Source organism: Rhinolophus ferrumequinum, chromosome 22, assembly GCF_004115265.2.
Source record: "Rhinolophus ferrumequinum isolate MPI-CBG mRhiFer1 chromosome 22, mRhiFer1_v1.p, whole genome shotgun sequence".
Classification (NCBI taxonomy): domain Eukaryota; kingdom Metazoa; phylum Chordata; class Mammalia; order Chiroptera; family Rhinolophidae; genus Rhinolophus; species Rhinolophus ferrumequinum.
In genome coordinates, this window is record NC_046305.1 from 47786684 (window position 1) to 47804406 (window position 17723).

Here is a 17723-nt window from a genome sequence, read left to right on the forward strand (position 1 = left end):
TGCCATGTGTGTTACTGTTTTATAAGAATGCATTTGGCCAGTCTCTGCATTATGTGTGTTCTGTGCTGTTGACTCAGCTCCGAATCCTGGCGATCCTATGAATGGTTGATTAACTTCAGTGAAATCACCATAATGTGACTCCATTGTAACTAGATATCATTCTGTGTTACTCCATTCTGTGCTACTTCCCCGAAAATAAGACCGGATCTTATATTAATTTTTGTTCCAAAAAATACATTAGGGTTTAGGTCATCCTGAAAAATCATGCTAGGGCTTATTTTCCAGTTAGGTCTTATTTTCGGGGAAACAGGGTACTTCAGTTTCTGTTACCCTAATAAGATGATGTGCTGGGTGAGACACAGATTACACCTTATGTTTCTCTTCTAGCACCTGCAGGCTAAGAAAGTACGGAAATAAGAGGTACGTCTAAGTCCAACTACTAAACTACTGGCTGCTCAAAAAAGCCACCACGTTCCTGATCTTCAGTAAATCACCCAAGCTCTTAGAACCATGGGGATGAAATAAATAGTACAACGTAATAAAATTAATTAAAATAAAAGAATAAAATAAGATAAAATGTATTTGTCACTTCTTTCCTTCAGTCTGGGAGTTGTACTCATTCTCAAAATATCTGTTTTAGATACTTTTATGTGATAAGAAGCCTTTCAAAGTTCCATGGCTCCAGCATCCATCACACCCTAGACGTTTTTCTGTAACAACCAACCACACCTTCAGCCCCAGTGTCATCTCCTGTACTCCGAAAAGATATAATGTTCCATTTTGAGAAATGATGAAATTAAGCAAATGACTGCCATACCTGCTGTAGATTTTGTTACATTTTCAGTCTGGCCCTGGTTGGCGGACTCCTGGATATCCACACGACTCTCCAATTTTGGAAGACCACGCGTATCTGAGGATTCCTGTTGTAAAAGTTCATTTGGCTGGGAGCCTAGAAAACCCAAAAACAAATACTATAAAGTGATAGTCCATCAATGCTACAATGACCACTCATGTTTGTGTTTTTCTTTACAGTGAACAAGGTACCCCACCCCACACACACAACCCCGTGAGAAAGACTAAATAAAGGAAAGCCATTAAGAAGTGGTGATTCCTCTTTATATGATGCAGTGTTGGCCAGTATCAAACAGGACGGCATCGGCAAGGGCCCACTCACTGGGAGCTGGCTGGTTCTTTCTGGGCCTATGACCACACAGGACGGGTTACCTGGTTGGCTTATGAAGCAGAGACCCAGTGATGTGGCCTACTTTTACCCGGCAAGAGCAACTGAGATATGCTTTAGAGAAACCTGGCCCATCTCAATCCATCCATTCATTACTGTGAAAATGTAGTTCTTTATTAAAATGGATCTAAGAAATCAGTGTCATGTGAAAGGAAATTTAAAATAAATCTATCAAGGGCCGGGGATGCAGATACATTTCAGCTTGTGTGTGTTTGCCGACCCTCGATGAATGGTGGTGGCTGCCTGGGGGACTGACCTGAAAAAAACCCGAGGCCTCGCCCCCTTTATGGGTGGAGTAGGCTTGATTGATTAGTACTGTCTGCTCAGGAGCAGGAGATGCCATCCACCCTCATCCCTGACCTCTCCCCATCGCATGTACATGTCATTGTTCCAGCCTTCATCTGTGCTTTGCAAACTCTGTGGTAATCAGCTGTTTGCTTTGGCTGTGTTCATGCCAGGCGCCTGAACTTTTGGTATTGTATTGTCCAGTAGAAAATTTCTCTATCTGGCTGTTTTAACTACCCAGTGTATTAAAGAGAAGCGCTACATTTCATTTCATCCCTACATTCTCCAACAGGCATCTCCTGAAAGGAAGACATTCTCCTACATGTTCTAACACCAGCGTCACACCCGGGGAAACTCAGTGACGCCAAAACACCCGCTAATATATTCAGACCTGTCCAGTTGCTCCAAAATATCTTTGATGCTGCAAACGTCATGTACTGCATGCAGTTTTCATGTCTCTTTTTAAATATAGGACAACTACCCCATGTTTTTCCTTTTTAATAATATTGACTTTTGTTTTGAAGTGTCCAGGCCCACTGTCTTATAAAATGTCAACATTCTGTCAACATCCTGGATCTGGCTGATTGTTTCCTCTTGATCAAATTCAGGTTAAGGATTTTTGGCAAGAATTCTACTTCATATACTTCATACCGTGTTTCCCCGAAAATAAGACCTAGCCAGACCATCAGCTCTAATGCATCTTTTGGAGCAAAAATTAATATTAATATAAGACTCGGTATTTTATATTATGTTATATTATACCTGGTATGATATTATATTAAAAAGACCGGGTCTTATTTTAATTTTTGTTCCAAAAGACGCATTAGAGCTGATGGTCCGGCTAGGTCTTATTTTCGGGGAACACAGTATAATGCACTTCGTATTGCAGAAACCTAATGCTAGGTTTCTCACTACTAGCTCAAGTTTGATCACTTGGTTCAGGTGGAAAATGCCCTCTCTCCATTGTAAAGGTACGTTTTCCTCCTTATAATTAGTATGTAATAGGAGGGGCATGCTTTTGGACTACGTGAATACCCTGCTCGACAACAACCTTTCATTCCTCCCTTGATTTTTAAATCAGTCAGGTTTTCTTAACACTTTTAGGTCAATTTTAAGCATACAGGATGACAACTAAATTTTATTTACATCTTGGTTTCCTCATATAACTCGGCCAAGTCTGTAATACACGGGTCACAGTATGTTTTACCATCAGCTACTCCTGAGACAAAAGGTGGGAGGAAGTATTGTATTATAGTTGTGGTCTAAGGGACCACTGCTGGCTGTTCCTTATTTAAGCAGTCTCAGGAATAAGCACCACACAGAACACGTTACCTGGAGGAAGGTCAGGGGGATGCTGAACAGCTCTTTTCTTTGCATCTTCATCTTTCTTCGTAAAAGGAGGCAAGTTTTTCGAAAGGGTGTCCAGATAATTAAACTTAAAGGAAACACCAAAAGGTTTGGTTTTAGACTTCCACATAGCGGAAAGGTCATGCCACGGGCATGTTAAGTTGATGAGCAATGAGGAAAGTCTCTCTTTTTTTGAAGGGCCTGGAAATAAAGTTTTGCAAACTAAAGGTTTTTCAAGAGACCAATGAACTCAATTGTAGATTTTGTTAGTGAGTCCTAATTTCCTATACTATCTTCTCAAGCAGCCTCTGGGTGAACAGTAGCATCTGGAGTTTTCACAAGGAGTTCTGAACACATGTAAATACCCACTTCGCTTGAGCGTTTCAACATTTCACAGAAGAGGAGAGGCGCGCTATGCCTCCACGGGCTTCCAGGGATGTACAGCATCTTAGTGCTATCATAGCGGCTGATGGCTAAGGAAATCTTCATGGGATAAAAACTTCAAAATGGGATTTACCATTGGATAATCATCAACAGGGAGAATCTGACACTAAAAAGGGTTTGAAATAGATGGGACAGGGCAATTAACAGTGACAACGTAAGGCAGGGAGATGAAAGGGTAGCAAGACATTGGCAGAGAACTTGTACTTAGGGGCAAGACTGAAATTAGTCTTCCTCTCAAATGCTTGCGGGACATGGATTTGAAGGAATGGAGTAGTCAGTGGGTTTGACGTAGGAAAGAAATAATGATGGGAAATGTACATTACAGAATAACATATGCACAATTTTTAAAAAGACTCTATCCAACAGTTGTTAATTACATTCAGTTACCTGAGACTGACGTAACATCCTCAATTCAGATTTGCAGTAGGGTGATATTATTTTGCTCTTAAGTTCCATTAAATAATTGCGTGTGTTTTCGATTTCCTTCCTGGTTGGTATTTCCGTAATGACAAAAAAGAAGACACAAATATTTCAAAATGTTATTTGCTTCTGTCTTAGCTCTAAATCCCACAGAAAATGGTATCATTAACAGTAAAACTGATAAGAATGAACTCATCAGACATTTTATTTTTGTCAATTTGTTTTGGTTCGTTGTCTGCTTCGTCTAGAATCAGTCATCTTTCCTACTTAGAAATTAGACTTTCATATAAGACATGAAACAATGATCGGAGGTGGTAGTTTGGTTTTATAGTTGGTCTCAAAGACTAAAAACCACATGGTTCACCTTTTCACATGTCTTTCAATTTTCTGAGGTATAAAAGCCAGCTAGAGTCTACTACTTTGCATAATTTCAGTAGCAATGTATATAAAAACAAAAGCTAAAACCTGAGTAACGGTTTATGAATAATGTGATCAGTGATTACAAAGTAAAATGTAAGCAATCATGATAATCCTGCTGGTTGTCTTCCATTATTATTCTAATAATAAACTATTTTGGGGAGGCAATATACCAGCTAATTCTATACTTCCCAGCTTTCTTTATATATAGGGATGGTCAATGAGAAGTCAACTACCGCCATTGGGCAAGACTTCAGATAGCTTTTAAAGAGGGCTAACTCAGCTGGGAAAGTTTCCCTTTGTCCTTGCCTCACCTCTTTTCCTACTTCCCGAAATATGGATGAAATGGCTGTAGCTGCAGCAGTCATTCTGCAACCATGAAGCAACCCTGAGGATGGAGATCACGTGCTGATACTGATGGGACAGATACAAAGCAGAAATCTGCGTTCCTGATGATGTGGCACTGCCTACCACGAACGGCCCATGTCTGACTTCTCTTTTATATGAGGAAAAAGAAACTTTCTTGTGAAAGCACTGATTTGGGGGTTGTCGGGTGAAGGTAGTTGAACCTAATCCTATCTGAAATAGTTTTCAATTTTAAGTGCTTATTGCATGCTAGAAACTTTGCAAAATACTTTACATTTAAGCTTACAATAATTCTGAGTTACTACTATTACTGCCATTTTATTGGTCAAAAATATCAAGGCGTAGACAAGTTAAGTCACCTACCCTACTGCACTAACTAGTAAGAGGCGAAGTTTGAATTAAAACCCAGGTTGACTGCCACCAAGTCCGTGGTCGTGGTAAGTGCCCGTGCCTGTCAGCTATTGGTGACCCAGTGTATGAGCTGACCTTAGCTATTAGGCGGTCCAACCATCCTCATTCTATAGATAAGCAAACTGAATTCCTGGAGTGAATTTTACTGAAGTAAAACCAGCCAGCATCACCCAGTCTGTAAGTAATCAAATTGGAACAGACTCGAGGTCTCCTGGCTCTAAGACTACTGCTCTTTCCGGAGAGAGCAGGCCTCTCCGGAAATACTGGCTGAGTCAAAATATCACCTTATTTAAACAAGTTTAATTTCCCAATAAAATGTCTTCCCTCTACTGCCTCACTGGATTCATTCATCAACCTATGGGAGTCTGGCTATTGCCTCCCACTCCCTTAAAACTCTTCTCACAAAAGAAATCAATAAACCTTCCAACTGATAAACCCAGATTCTTCTTTACATCCTCCTCTCTGATGCTTCCGCAGCATCTGACATTTGTCAACCACCTTCCATTTCCTTGAAATTTTCTCCTTCCTTCACCTTCTCCCCAATCCATTTCCCATGTTGCCAACACTTGTCTTTCTAGGACGCGTATCTAACGATATGTTTCACTTTCTTCTCCAAAAACTTTCATTGGCTTGCCATGACCTACCTATTGGTCAAAATTCGAAACTGTCAGTGTTTCACAATTCTAAAAAAAACGTGACTGGATAACACATGAACAGGTACATAATTCAAAAAGTATTAAAGCGTACGTAATAAAAAGGATAATAAAAAGGAAATCTCCAACCCACACTGTCCCCTAACCTCCCAATCTCCTCCCCACAGGCAACCACTGTCACCACCAGTCTCTTGGAAAGCCTTTCAGAGATATTCTATGACACAGTATATACATGACCTTGTATATAGGGGCAGCCCGTGAGACTGTAGGTCTGATCTCAACCCTCTTCCCACACATTCCACAAGGTAACCCAGACATTTTTTATTCAGAAGCATATTTGTCCTGGGAGTCATTCTGCAAATGTGTACAATGGTACCACATATACTTCTATGTACTCAATAAATCTGTTTGCCTTCCTTTCTTTATGGCAAGAGAGCTGGGGTTGTAACCCTCGGCTGGGATTGAAAGGAAACCAAAGCACACAATGCTTACAGCATATTCCTCACGTGAATTACAAGAGTCCTTTAAAGTTCTGCATTAAGTTCTAGAATATTTATTACTATGTTAGAATGACCAAAACGTGGAGAGTACCTGAGAGCTTTCTTGCCTCTGAGAAGGACAGGACCTACCAAACGGTCCAGTGGACTTCCTCAAGAGGTAAGAACATCATCACGCAAAAGCTGAACGTAGAAGAGATTCAGAGAAGAGCAGGGTGGCTGGATGGCTGGACCTTTCCATCTATTGCCACCTACCCTACTCTAAGATTCTACGACTTTACAAAACTGGGCTTTTTCACATGCTTATGTATATTTCAGGATAGAATTACCTCTTGTGAGCTAACTGTTCTTTCCAGTGCTTTGCTGTGGTTGTGTGCCTAAGTGAGAGGAAAGAAAAGTATGATGAACAAACGATAAAAGAAGAACCACCATTGTATGCTAAATTGTTAACAGCGTGGGAGATGAAAGGCAAAAGATTCACAGATATGGTCACCCGTGAATATGACACCCACCCACATCTCTCCATTTCCTCAGTCATTGTATGCTTAAGACTAATTGGAACACATTATTGGATCAGCTTACGTCCATTTCTTTTCAAAGAAATCCGTAGTAAAGATGTCTGTAAGGCTTTCCGTAGCAGGAGCCAAAGATTGCATGAATAAATCCGTTAGGTGGGCTGCAACTTAAAAATAGATGCATTTAAGTTTTATTCTCTGCACAGCAAAATGCACAAACAATATCCAATTACTCATTTGACATACTTTCTAAGAGCTTGATAGATGCTTAAATCTATCAAGTGTTTACTAGAATTTCCATGACCAAGCTGAAATATAATAGTAAACCGGACCTCTTTTATGAAATACCTTACGAAACAACACACATCTTAAGAGTCAAAACGTAAACCACAGTCACCCTCCATTAGGGGAATCAGCATTCTACCTAACTAAATTTCTTCGTTTTTGGAAGCACCCATTTTATTGAAATTGTTTAAAAACAAAAACAAAATATAAGGACCTAAATCTAAGGATATGAATATACTACAAAGGCTGTTTGATAATATTCCACAGAACCTGGTTTCAAAGGGGTGGTAAAATTAAAAAGATTCCACAAACTTGGGAAACCCTAATCCATACAAGGTTAAGCATGAGCCATTGCTGTAGGACTCGTTTGCAGCCTGAATTAGTTACTGCACATGTGGCTCTTTAAGAAAATAAGGCAATACACAGCATTATCCAAACATCATAAAACTCATTTTTTTGTGGAACCATTTCAGAGACTAGTGTCTTAGGAAATACTTTGGGGAGTATTGACTTAGGATCGCCACTATGAGCAAATCACCGGCAGCTGAAGGGATGTAAGACCTGGACCGACTCCTGCATCCATTTATTTGTTTGACAGATATAATGTTAGTTGGTCCTTCGCTATTGAGCAATCTCCATCTCCTGCTATGGTGACTGTTCCCTCACGGCAGACAAACGCAAATGCCACACAGTAGGGTTAGCAGATAAAGTATACGGTGAATACACTGGCACATACTTATAGTCAAATATTAATTGCTGTTTACCTGAAATTCAAATTTAACTGGACCTTCCGTGTTTTTATTTGCTAAATCTGGCAACTTGATAGAAGGGGCTGCTTTGGTAAAAGAGTGACAACAGAGTAGGAGGACAGAGACATGGGGGTGTGATAGATTCTTTCGTTCACGGTCACTGCAAAGGGGCAGCTGCTATTTATCATCAGCCACATGACATTATGCGATAATGTGACATTCCAAGAAAAGAAAAATCCAGCTAAACAAAAACAACTGCGTAAGACAACATTGTGGGGGGACACACAAAGCACATCAGTGGGCTGAATGAAGCTGATGGCTGCCGGTTTTTGACCTTTGTCATATAGCCAGAATAGAAAAGAAAACCCCAGACCACCATATTCTCCACTGCTTGTCTGCTGTGAACTAACAAACCATAGTTTGTTGGGGCTGTATACTGTGTTTCCCTGAAAATAAGACCTCGCCAGACAATCAGCTCTAATGCGTCTTTTGGAGCAAAAATTAATATAAGACTAAGGCCGGTCTTATACTAATTTTTGCTCCAAAAGACGCATTAGAGCTGATTGTCTGGCGAGGTCTTATTTTCGGGGAAACACGGTATATCTGAAAATAAATATACTTTGAATGAGGATATTCCCTAAGAGCAGACTGCTTGGGCTACATAATATAAAACATTGTAAGGTTTTGGGGAAAACTGTAGTTACTCAAAAGTTTGTGTGTGTGTGTGTGTGTGTGTGTGTGTGTTGTAGGGAGAAGGTTGGTTGGTTGATTGTTGCCTTCCTGTTTCTTAGTTATGTTCTAAATACAAGTTTAGGTTATCATAAAAGTCAAATGTCAACTTTTTAAAAAATTCAACAGATGAAAGTTAAAGATGAATTAGAGGCAATCACAGTTTTCAAGAATCTCACAATTTAGGCAGAAAAAATACATATATAAATAAATAATTGCGATACAACATGGCCAACACGACAACAGAAATGTGTACATGGTATTTGCTCTCAGATGCGAGAAGGACTAGGAAGGGTATTTAAGATTGTTCCTTTGAAATCTGTAAATATTTTGCAGAAAAATGTTAAGTGCACTTACCTTCGGTAACGTGACTTTTTGTAGTTTCCTCCATTTTAGGGAAAGACTGAAATGAAGACAGAATTCCTTAATGATTATGTTACATACAAAATTTACTTTGTTGAGAAGCATTCTTTATTTGCTCAACTTGATCTTCTAGGAAAATTGCCATTAAAACAAATTATTTTTTAATGCCAATATAAAACTTATTTGATTTTTAAAGTCATTCCTTTTACTTAACAAATTTTTAAAAATGGAAATCATTTTAAGTTGTAGAAATTCCTTTTTTCTTCCTCCTTCCTATTTCATTCATTATTCATTCAACATTTCAATGAATGTCAGTTTCTCTGAAGACAATGAAAACTTTTATTTAAGAACCTTCTGAGGTATCTACGATTTAAGGGAGAACTTAAAAAACATTGGGAAAATTCAATATATAAGGAATCATATTTCCACAGAAATAAGAAACTATAAGGAGGAAGCGAATACTTCATAGATAGTGGCAGAAAGAGCTATCACTTATAATATTGTATCTTGAAGCATCTACTATTGAGACAATAGTATAAACATCGGGATATGAAACATTTCGTACTCACCATAACCAACTTGAGGAGATCTGCAGCATTGCCTCTTTCCTCCTCAGTTCTGGAATCTTTAACTGTCATTTCCTGGAGCTCATCTTCTTTCTTTAGAATATGGTTTATATAATCCTAAGTCAGCAGAACAAAATAAATCATTAAGAACCAGAAATAAGGCAGCGCGAGAGACAGACACATCAAAATAATCAACATCAACTTGAAATATTACAAAAAGATGAAGAGTATGTAAGTTCACAACACTCAACCATCAGTTAGTTACTACTCAAGCAATCTGGAAAGTCTTTTCTCTAATACGTCAGTAAGCAAAGACCTGAAAAATTCAACAGCCAAGCTTTGAGGGCCAGAGGATATTAGAACTATACCAAGAGTTTAGAGAGGCCTGCCTTCTAACTCTGTGCTCCAGTGTCTTTGCCAATACAAGGGACAGAGTTGGGTTAGACAAGTCCTAGAGTGTTCTCCAGGGATAGTCTTTATGATTCTATCTGAGTATTAAGTTAGTTGCTAGTCCATGCCTTTGCGTCCAAGAGAAATATACTTTACTTTTCCATAAATATTTGATCTACTTCCACAAATAATGGTCCCCTGCTCTATGCCAGGTGCTAGACATGTAAGCATAATCAATACACATATGACCCCTGTTCTGAGAGAGTTAACAAGCTAGACTGTGAGATATTATAGATGTGCTTATACAATGACCGATATATTTACAAATTCTTAGGCCATTTCCCAAAACTAAACTTGTCCTTTTCTTCCACGGATAAGCATCACATTAATATGCAGTTGTGCCCTTTTCCAGAGGTCACTAGGCTAGTTTTCCATATAATGAGAATGAAGGAGATCTCTGTACAGCAATCACACACGCAAGGTACTTATCTTCTCAACGTCTTGGGGGCCCCAATACTTCCTATACTTTATGGGAATCGTTACGTATTTTCTACCTCTCAACCTCCTACTCTGTAGGAGATTGACATTCATGTGCTGCATTACATAAGTATTGGTAGGATTACATAATTTCAGGTTCCTCAGGAAACCAGGAGGAGTGATTGGCTTGTTCCTGATTCTTTTGGGTCAAGTGACTTGGATTCCATTACCTTAAGGGACACCTGCAGCTTCAGTTTCACCTCATCTGTTATGACCTCGTGCTGGATGAACTGGCGTATCTGCAGCACCTTGGGACACTTGAGTATCGGGGCTGGGGCCCCCACGAGCTGTTTGGCCCCAGTGGTACGTTTCTTCCAATTCTGAGTGCCAAAAGGGGGTCCTGGAGTTTTTTTCTGTTAACAAAACAAAGCAAAACCACCACCAAAGCAATCAGAATGCCTTAACATTCGAACTTTTTTCTTTTTTTTAACTGAGTACTTATTATGTAGACACTGCCCTAGGAACCACTTGTTGGGGAATAGAATGGTGGGGGGTGGGGGGGGAAGATTCCTGCTCTCTGAAAGTTTCGAAAATACTGTAAGAAAATTCGGTAACAGAACTGGGCAAGCTTTCCTCCTTATATGTGCTACCAATAATCTGGATGCTTTAAAATTCTGTCGCATGACGTCCCACTGGCTAGCACTGACGGGAGTGCTAAGCAATGCTGGGCCCTGACAATGCAGCTGCAGCCTGGCTCATTTCAAAAGCATGTGACTATTCTTTAATGCCCACAGCTGGCCGAAGACACTGGGAATGAAACAGTATTTAACTTCCTGGTTCCAGGTTCATTTTGATGTAGAGATTCTTTGACAGAGAAATCAACCCATAGATCTGGGTGGTCTTTGAGCTCTCTTTAGATTAAGCATGCCTCCAGAGTCCTTCTGGGACCTCTTAAGCAGAAATGTCTGCCTTTGAGTGGACTCCCATCTCTATGTTACCCTTGTAAATGATTTTCCAGAGTGACGCCCTATGTCCCCAAGTGTGTGTGATGTGCTTCATTTTAAATTGCTATTCAGTGTCCCATGCCTGGTCGCTGATAGCCACTTAGGATCTTCCCTGGGCTGGGCCACGTCCGGCGGTCGCAGAAGGTCATAGCTATAGGAGTTACAGAGGGAGAGAATGAACTTCCTTCATTAATCTCAGATGCGCCATATTATTTGTCATCATGTAGTACTTTCAACTTGGAGACAGCCTTACAGTCATCTGGTGTGGCCTTTTCATTTTTTTAGATAAGGAGGTAAAGGTCCCGTGTGACTTGTCCCAAGTCCCACATTAATAACTGGTAGAGTCAGGACCAGAATTTAGACCATCATCATTCACCATGTTGATTCTGGTCACCAAATTAAAACACAAGTGCTAGATCTTTGTTATCCTAAGTGTTTATCATCTGTGTCCCTGCTGTTACAAAATAGTGCCGGGAAGCAGAAGTCCTCATAACTCAAAACTCTATCCTGCTCAATTAACGCCAGTATCTCTCTGTGATCGTATGGTCAAAGTCTTTTCTGACTTAATACCTTAGCATCTGACAGTATGCTGGACATAGCACACACATTGCTTGCAAAATGAAATGGCACATCTTGCAAGAGGCAGGATTTCAGGATTCCTGCTCAAGGTATATCCTTTCATTATTGAAGAGAACTTTGGGTGGGGCTCCTCTAATGTGACCTAATTATGTTGACCTTTTAACATGAGAGTTGCAAATTCCTGTATATAATCCTTCACATTCTTACCTATTCAATTTGAGCATTAGTAAGTTAAGGAAAAAGGGAGAGTAAAAGACCTAAAATTGTGTGTTACAACTGAGATAAGGAAGCAGAAAAGGGAATTATTTCTATATTGGATAGTATCAGCTATTCCATGAGAGGGGAGGTGTAATGTGTGACTCAGAGTGGCTATTTTCATATTACAGGAAGATGTTCAAGCCTGCAATATTGGATAAAAGAAATAAAACAGATTAGTCAGTCAGGTATATCTAAAATCTACAAATGGTAAAATCGTCAAATATAAAACGCCTTAAACCTGTTCACAATTTACACAAGAATGAAAATATATGAATATATGGGAGAAGACCATAGACTCTGGTTCATTAATGGATGGATAAGCAAATATAGCGAGTTTTTACAATCAAATTTATACCTCAATTGACGGAAACGTCTCCCATGACCTTGACTGGAGATTAGGAGGGACAATTGTATCTAATTCTTTCTTCATTAGCCATGGTGATGCTTCGTGGAAGGGACGAAGGACAGTGATGCTGAGGGTCCCTAGTTCAAAGAGAGTCACCAGAGGGTCGGTCATTTCCTTATGAAAAATACTCCGAAAAATCCAATAGATATTCACTAAATTCAACATTTTTTGGTAAGTGAGACACAGCAATGATGCTTAAGGGCCTTATAACCTAACACAAAAAGTGAGGCGTTTAGTCTCTGTAACACCTTGAGACTGGATTTAGATTACCCGGAGGTATTCAGTGACACCTCACTGTCCTTCAAACTCCACAACCAGGTCCTGTCAGTTGCACCACTAAACATTTCCTGAGTTCACCCACTTTGTCCCTTCCCCGTCCCCATCTCAGATCATTTGCCTCAGGGACGTCCTGCTCTGGACCACAGCAGTGACTAGCTTTTCTACCCACATGGGCTCTGTGAGGGGACCCCACTCCTCACATAAGCAGTCAGGGTGACTGGTTATGCTGGACCACGGATTTAAACTCTTCTTAGATCCCCACTGCTCCCAGGATAAAACCGAGTCCTTAATGTTTTCTCGTCCCTGCCTCAACTTGCAGTATTTTCCCTTTTGTGTTTTGGTTACTTTGGCCTTTTCTCCCTCTTCTCCAATGTTTTATGCTTCCCGTTTGTACTCTCTCTTCTTCTCTTAATTAACTCCTACTCATCCGCCTCGGTTGGCTCCAGTGTCTTCGGGGAAATCTTTTAGACTGCGTCAGGTTGCTGTTAGATGCACTCATAGAACTGGATTCCTTTCCTTCATGACCTTATCCCGACAGAATCACACAGTTACCTGTGTGACTGCATAATTAACAGCTGTGTCTCTCATTAAGCTTTAAGCTCCACGAAAGCAGAGGCCACACTGCCTTAGCTCACCGCTGCATCCCTAACACCCGGCCAGTGTTTGGCATGTGGTGGGTTATCACGGGGATGTGAATTCAACGGCTGACTGGCAAGGCACCTTGAGATGAATTGTCATGCTCAGATAGCTCTGCACGTCCACTGCACAATCAGTCGGAGCGCTCTGCCCTTTATATTCACAAAGATCAAGGTGTATGACGTCCTGCACGTGTGCACTGACACACTAAGATACAAGTGCACAGGCATATTTATAAATGAGCGCACAATACATCCTACCAACCAGAGCAAAGACGACAAGAATACACACATAAACTCAGACACAGCACACGAGGTCAGTACACAGGTAATATGCAAGTGTGTATTTATGTTTAAATCCACATATGGTTCTGACTGCTGGTTCTGACTTCATGCAATATGTGTTTCCAACCTTTAGTTGCACACTGATTTCTTTGAAATTGATGAAAATCATATAAATGCCCAACGAATAGATCATGTAACATATCCTGTATTTCAGGTTGGCTTTCTAACTCACACATCAAATGTATTTTCTCTTCTTACTATATTAAGTTCTTCAAGGCAATACCTTTAAAATGACAAAAATGAACTTACAAGACCTACCTCACTTGTCTTTGTTTTTTCCTACCAACAAGAAAAGAACACATAAATGGGAACCTAGATATATATCTAACATATCGAAACACAAATATAAATCTGCTTATAGGTAGGAGAAGGACTGAGCCACAGTTTACATAGGCTGATGCACAGATAAAGCTTGATGGGAACTTTAAAAAACTGTATAAATAGGCAGACATGGCCCGGTGGAAAGGAGAGTAGAAAAGTGAGCAAAGGGAAAAAAGCAGAGAGGACGGGGCAGGGGTGGGGTGGGGGGATGGGCGGACTGGATGAAGAGAGGAGAACTGGTGAAGAGACACTGTGCATCCCGGAATCCCGGTCCTACCCGGCTGCTCCTGTACGGGGTCTTGAAGAACGGCGGTGGTGGATTCTCCATATGCCAAGGACAGGTATTCTTCTATGTCACTGTCTCGAAGAAGTTCCACTCCTGACCCATCGGCATAGATAACAAAAAACCTATGAAGGAATAACCATCTAATCACTGGACGTACTCGGTTAAAATGCTCCTTGAACTTTGAATTAAAAACAAGAAGTCCTGGTATCACTTTTATCACATTACCTGGGAACATGTTCACCATAGACTTGCAAGTGATTCTTATGAAGGTGAGTAGATGATAAACTATCATAGCCTTCAGGTTCTGCCTTTAAATAATCTTCCAGATGGTTTTCAAGTAGTCTAGTCGATGTGCTACCATCAGCCATGACCTAAGGGACAAAGCATATAAGCAACCGAAAGAAAAAAGTGCCATAAAGCTTACCTTTCTTCTGACCTCTCATTTGAGAAAGCAAAGGTGAGCTTCTTGTTTTCTTGGAAAATCAGGGCTATTTCTATGTATAGATTGCATTAATTAAAGGGAAAACCTAGTAGCACATCTCCACCCACAAACCATGCGCAGACTGTGAAAACAAACTGGAAGACGAACAAGAATACAGAGAGGAGGGTCACTAGATGGCAGGGGACTCAAATCCTTATCTTCTGAGGATTAGTTCAAGGAAGTGGGAATTTAAACATGGAGAAAAGCCTACTCATGCGAGAGTCATCTTGAAATATTAAAAAAAGTGATCACATGGAAAAAGGTTTACATTCCGCAATCCCAAGCACAGAATTGGGACTCATGGAGAGATTACACAGAGAAACAGATTTAGAAGCAACATGAGAAGAATGTTTTGCTTACTACCATCTAGATATGTCTAGATATGGCAGGGTTCTCTCCAAGAAGAAGTGTGGTTCAGGCTGAAAGATCACTGAAGTGGGCGCTGGGCAGACGATGAAAGCCTAGAACGGTTGGCCTGGGTGACCCACGTGTTTCACCCTAGAGGGTTTGGGGCTTTGAATTTCAATTAATTGTAAATTGAAGTTTATTAGCAGCCTGAACTCATATCGCAAAGAGTTCATTTACTTAGTATAGAAAAAATATGCTGGATCAAGGCTTGCCCGCAAACCAAAAGAAAATTGGGGATTCTAGGGTATGGTTCCAGACCTAAAAAATAACTTCACCACCCACCGTTCAATACATGAAATTCCACTGTGGGATGAGGAGCGAAAAAAAGACTTAAGAGCCTAGAGGAGAGGCTGGCAAACCCTCAGTGTCAGGGGCCAGGGAGTAAATATTTCAGGGTTTGTGGGCCACACAGTCTGTTACAACTACTCAACTGCGCCGTTCCACGCAAACAGCCATGGACAATATGCCAACAAAGAAGCATGGCTGTGTTCCAACAAAACTTTATAGCATGACACTGAAATTGAAATTTCCTATACTTTTTATGTGTCATGAAATATTCTTCTCCTTTTGATTTTTTCCCAACTATTTAAAAATATCAAAACCTTTCTTCGCTATTGGGCCTATGTAAACAAGTGGCCACGGCTTGCCGAAGCTTGGCCTAGAGGGAAGAGGGTAGTTGTGGTATTGAAGGACGGAGAAATAGGAGTTATAGCTCTACCACGAATAGACACGCTCCTCTCCAGGCCGCCCACCTCCCAATGTCAGGCCCTATTGGAACTCTCCCCCGCTGACACTGTCACCCTGGAGTGTCTGCCGTGTCAGACACACTGGCCTGCTGCCCCAGGTCTCCGTTCTTACTTTAACCTGGATACAGACCATTCTTTGCTCATCCCTTTTTGTTGGCATCATTTTTAGATGCTTAGTAATGTTTCTTCGCTTCGGCTCTAATTACGTATTTGGCTTTAACATTGGGCTTCCTAGCCCCTGTGGAAGCACGCTTGAGAACCAAAGGTACTGATGACTGCAATCCAAGATCTTTGATAACAGACATTTACGAATGCTTTCCCAAAGTGTTGGCAAGAAGCAGATAACTCCTCCCAAGGAAGCGAAGGTAAAAGGCTACACGGAGGTTCTCTCGTGTGAAATACCAGAAAAGCAAAGCCACAGCCTGTCTCGCCACACTACCGAGGCACCTTACCTTGAAGGTGTTTCCCTCAGGATCCAGGACCTCACAGACAACCTCTGAGGTGTGCTTCATGATGTACCTGCTAACTCTCAGCTGCTCACGTTTTTGAAAGGGATGGTACATATCACTGCTTGATTCGTGGCAATATATAGCCGAACAATCCCTATCAATATGAAGACAGCCTGTGTTTGGAGGTAAGACCTGGAAGGGCAACAGAAAGAGAGAAATTATTAAAAATCTCTTGTTCAATTGAAGGGATATGGGAAATCGTTTTAGGCAAAAAAAAAATATCCATAGATCCCAGCCACAAACTTTTCTTCCAGGAAGAAAACCCAAGAGGGAACTTAAGGTTCGATAAAGAGGGAAACTGAGTAACTGGGATATACTTTCTTCATATTTTATCTACTCACATTAATATCTCTTGCAAGTAATTGCCTTGTGCCTTCTTATTTCTGATATTTAACATAATACAAATATATTTTAACTGAAGTAAACACATTTGGCCCCATTCAAAACGCTTGGGATCCTTTCTGTGTTCTCAGCGAGAATCACCTCCACGAGGGTCAAAAGCTATTCGATGAATGCTTTTAGGAGCTTTCGTTTGTCCTCATTTCATTTGTCCTCACTTGTGACACATTATAATCACAGAGAATAACAACTGGTGTGTGGTATTCTGATGCATCTTTCTTGTGTTGCCAAAGTACAACAGTGGCCAAGTTTTACCTCTCTTTTTTATACATTGCCTCAAATCCAGCCTCACTCACCACTCTGTCCACACAAAGACCAACCAATAGAGGGTGAGCAGAAGGTATTTTCAAAGACCATGTTTGAGTTCTGTAAAACTATAGAATTATAAAATAGGTGTTGGTAAACTTAATTTTTTTTTTTTTTTGGTTTGTTTTTCAGTTGGGAACTAAGGTCTGTGTGTTTCTCAACCAGGAGCCACCAACCTTCCAATCCTTCCTTGGGCTGTGTCTTGGGAGACTGGGCAAACCTGAAAGGAGCACGTGGCCACACCACAGTGACAGACATTGAATGTCTCCAAGTTGGAATTCTTTTCTGTTTTTGCCGTCAGTGGTAACTCGTGGTCATTGGTGCTAAAATTCCTTGGCCCCAACAGTTGTAACCGTTAGTTTGGGGCTATGATAAAAATAAGGCAAAAGCTGGCCTCGTCACAGAATCATAGGAAATTCTAATGACATCTGGTAGGACGCATGGTACTGGAATACGGATGCTGCCAATCTGCCTATAAAATGGCCATTCTGAATGCTACATAAAAACTGCACCCCTTTCTCCGATCGCACGTTTCACAGTCTTTTCTCACTGTCAGCAGCTTCCCTGCCCCATAATGGTCTATGTTGGATGGAGAGGGGGAAGGACC

General features: G+C 40.7%; 1 protein-coding gene across 1 annotated transcript in view; it reads right to left on the reverse strand.

Moving 5' to 3' along the window:
• The window catches only part of SPAG17 (sperm associated antigen 17), a 173867-nt gene that overhangs the window by 28047 nt on the left and 128097 nt on the right, over positions 1 to 17723 (reverse strand). Inside the window, exons 32-43 of the mRNA XM_033093220.1 lie at positions 16355 to 16543; positions 14493 to 14638; positions 14259 to 14389; positions 12351 to 12478; positions 10385 to 10567; positions 9291 to 9404; positions 8716 to 8761; positions 6663 to 6762; positions 6410 to 6457; positions 3704 to 3803; positions 2858 to 2960; positions 818 to 949 (exon numbers count right to left, since the gene is read on the reverse strand). Coding sequence (XP_032949111.1) covers positions 818 to 949; positions 2858 to 2960; positions 3704 to 3803; positions 6410 to 6457; positions 6663 to 6762; positions 8716 to 8761; positions 9291 to 9404; positions 10385 to 10567; positions 12351 to 12478; positions 14259 to 14389; positions 14493 to 14638; positions 16355 to 16543 — 1420 coding nt within the window. The remainder of the gene's footprint in view (positions 1 to 817; positions 950 to 2857; positions 2961 to 3703; positions 3804 to 6409; positions 6458 to 6662; positions 6763 to 8715; positions 8762 to 9290; positions 9405 to 10384; positions 10568 to 12350; positions 12479 to 14258; positions 14390 to 14492; positions 14639 to 16354; positions 16544 to 17723) is intronic.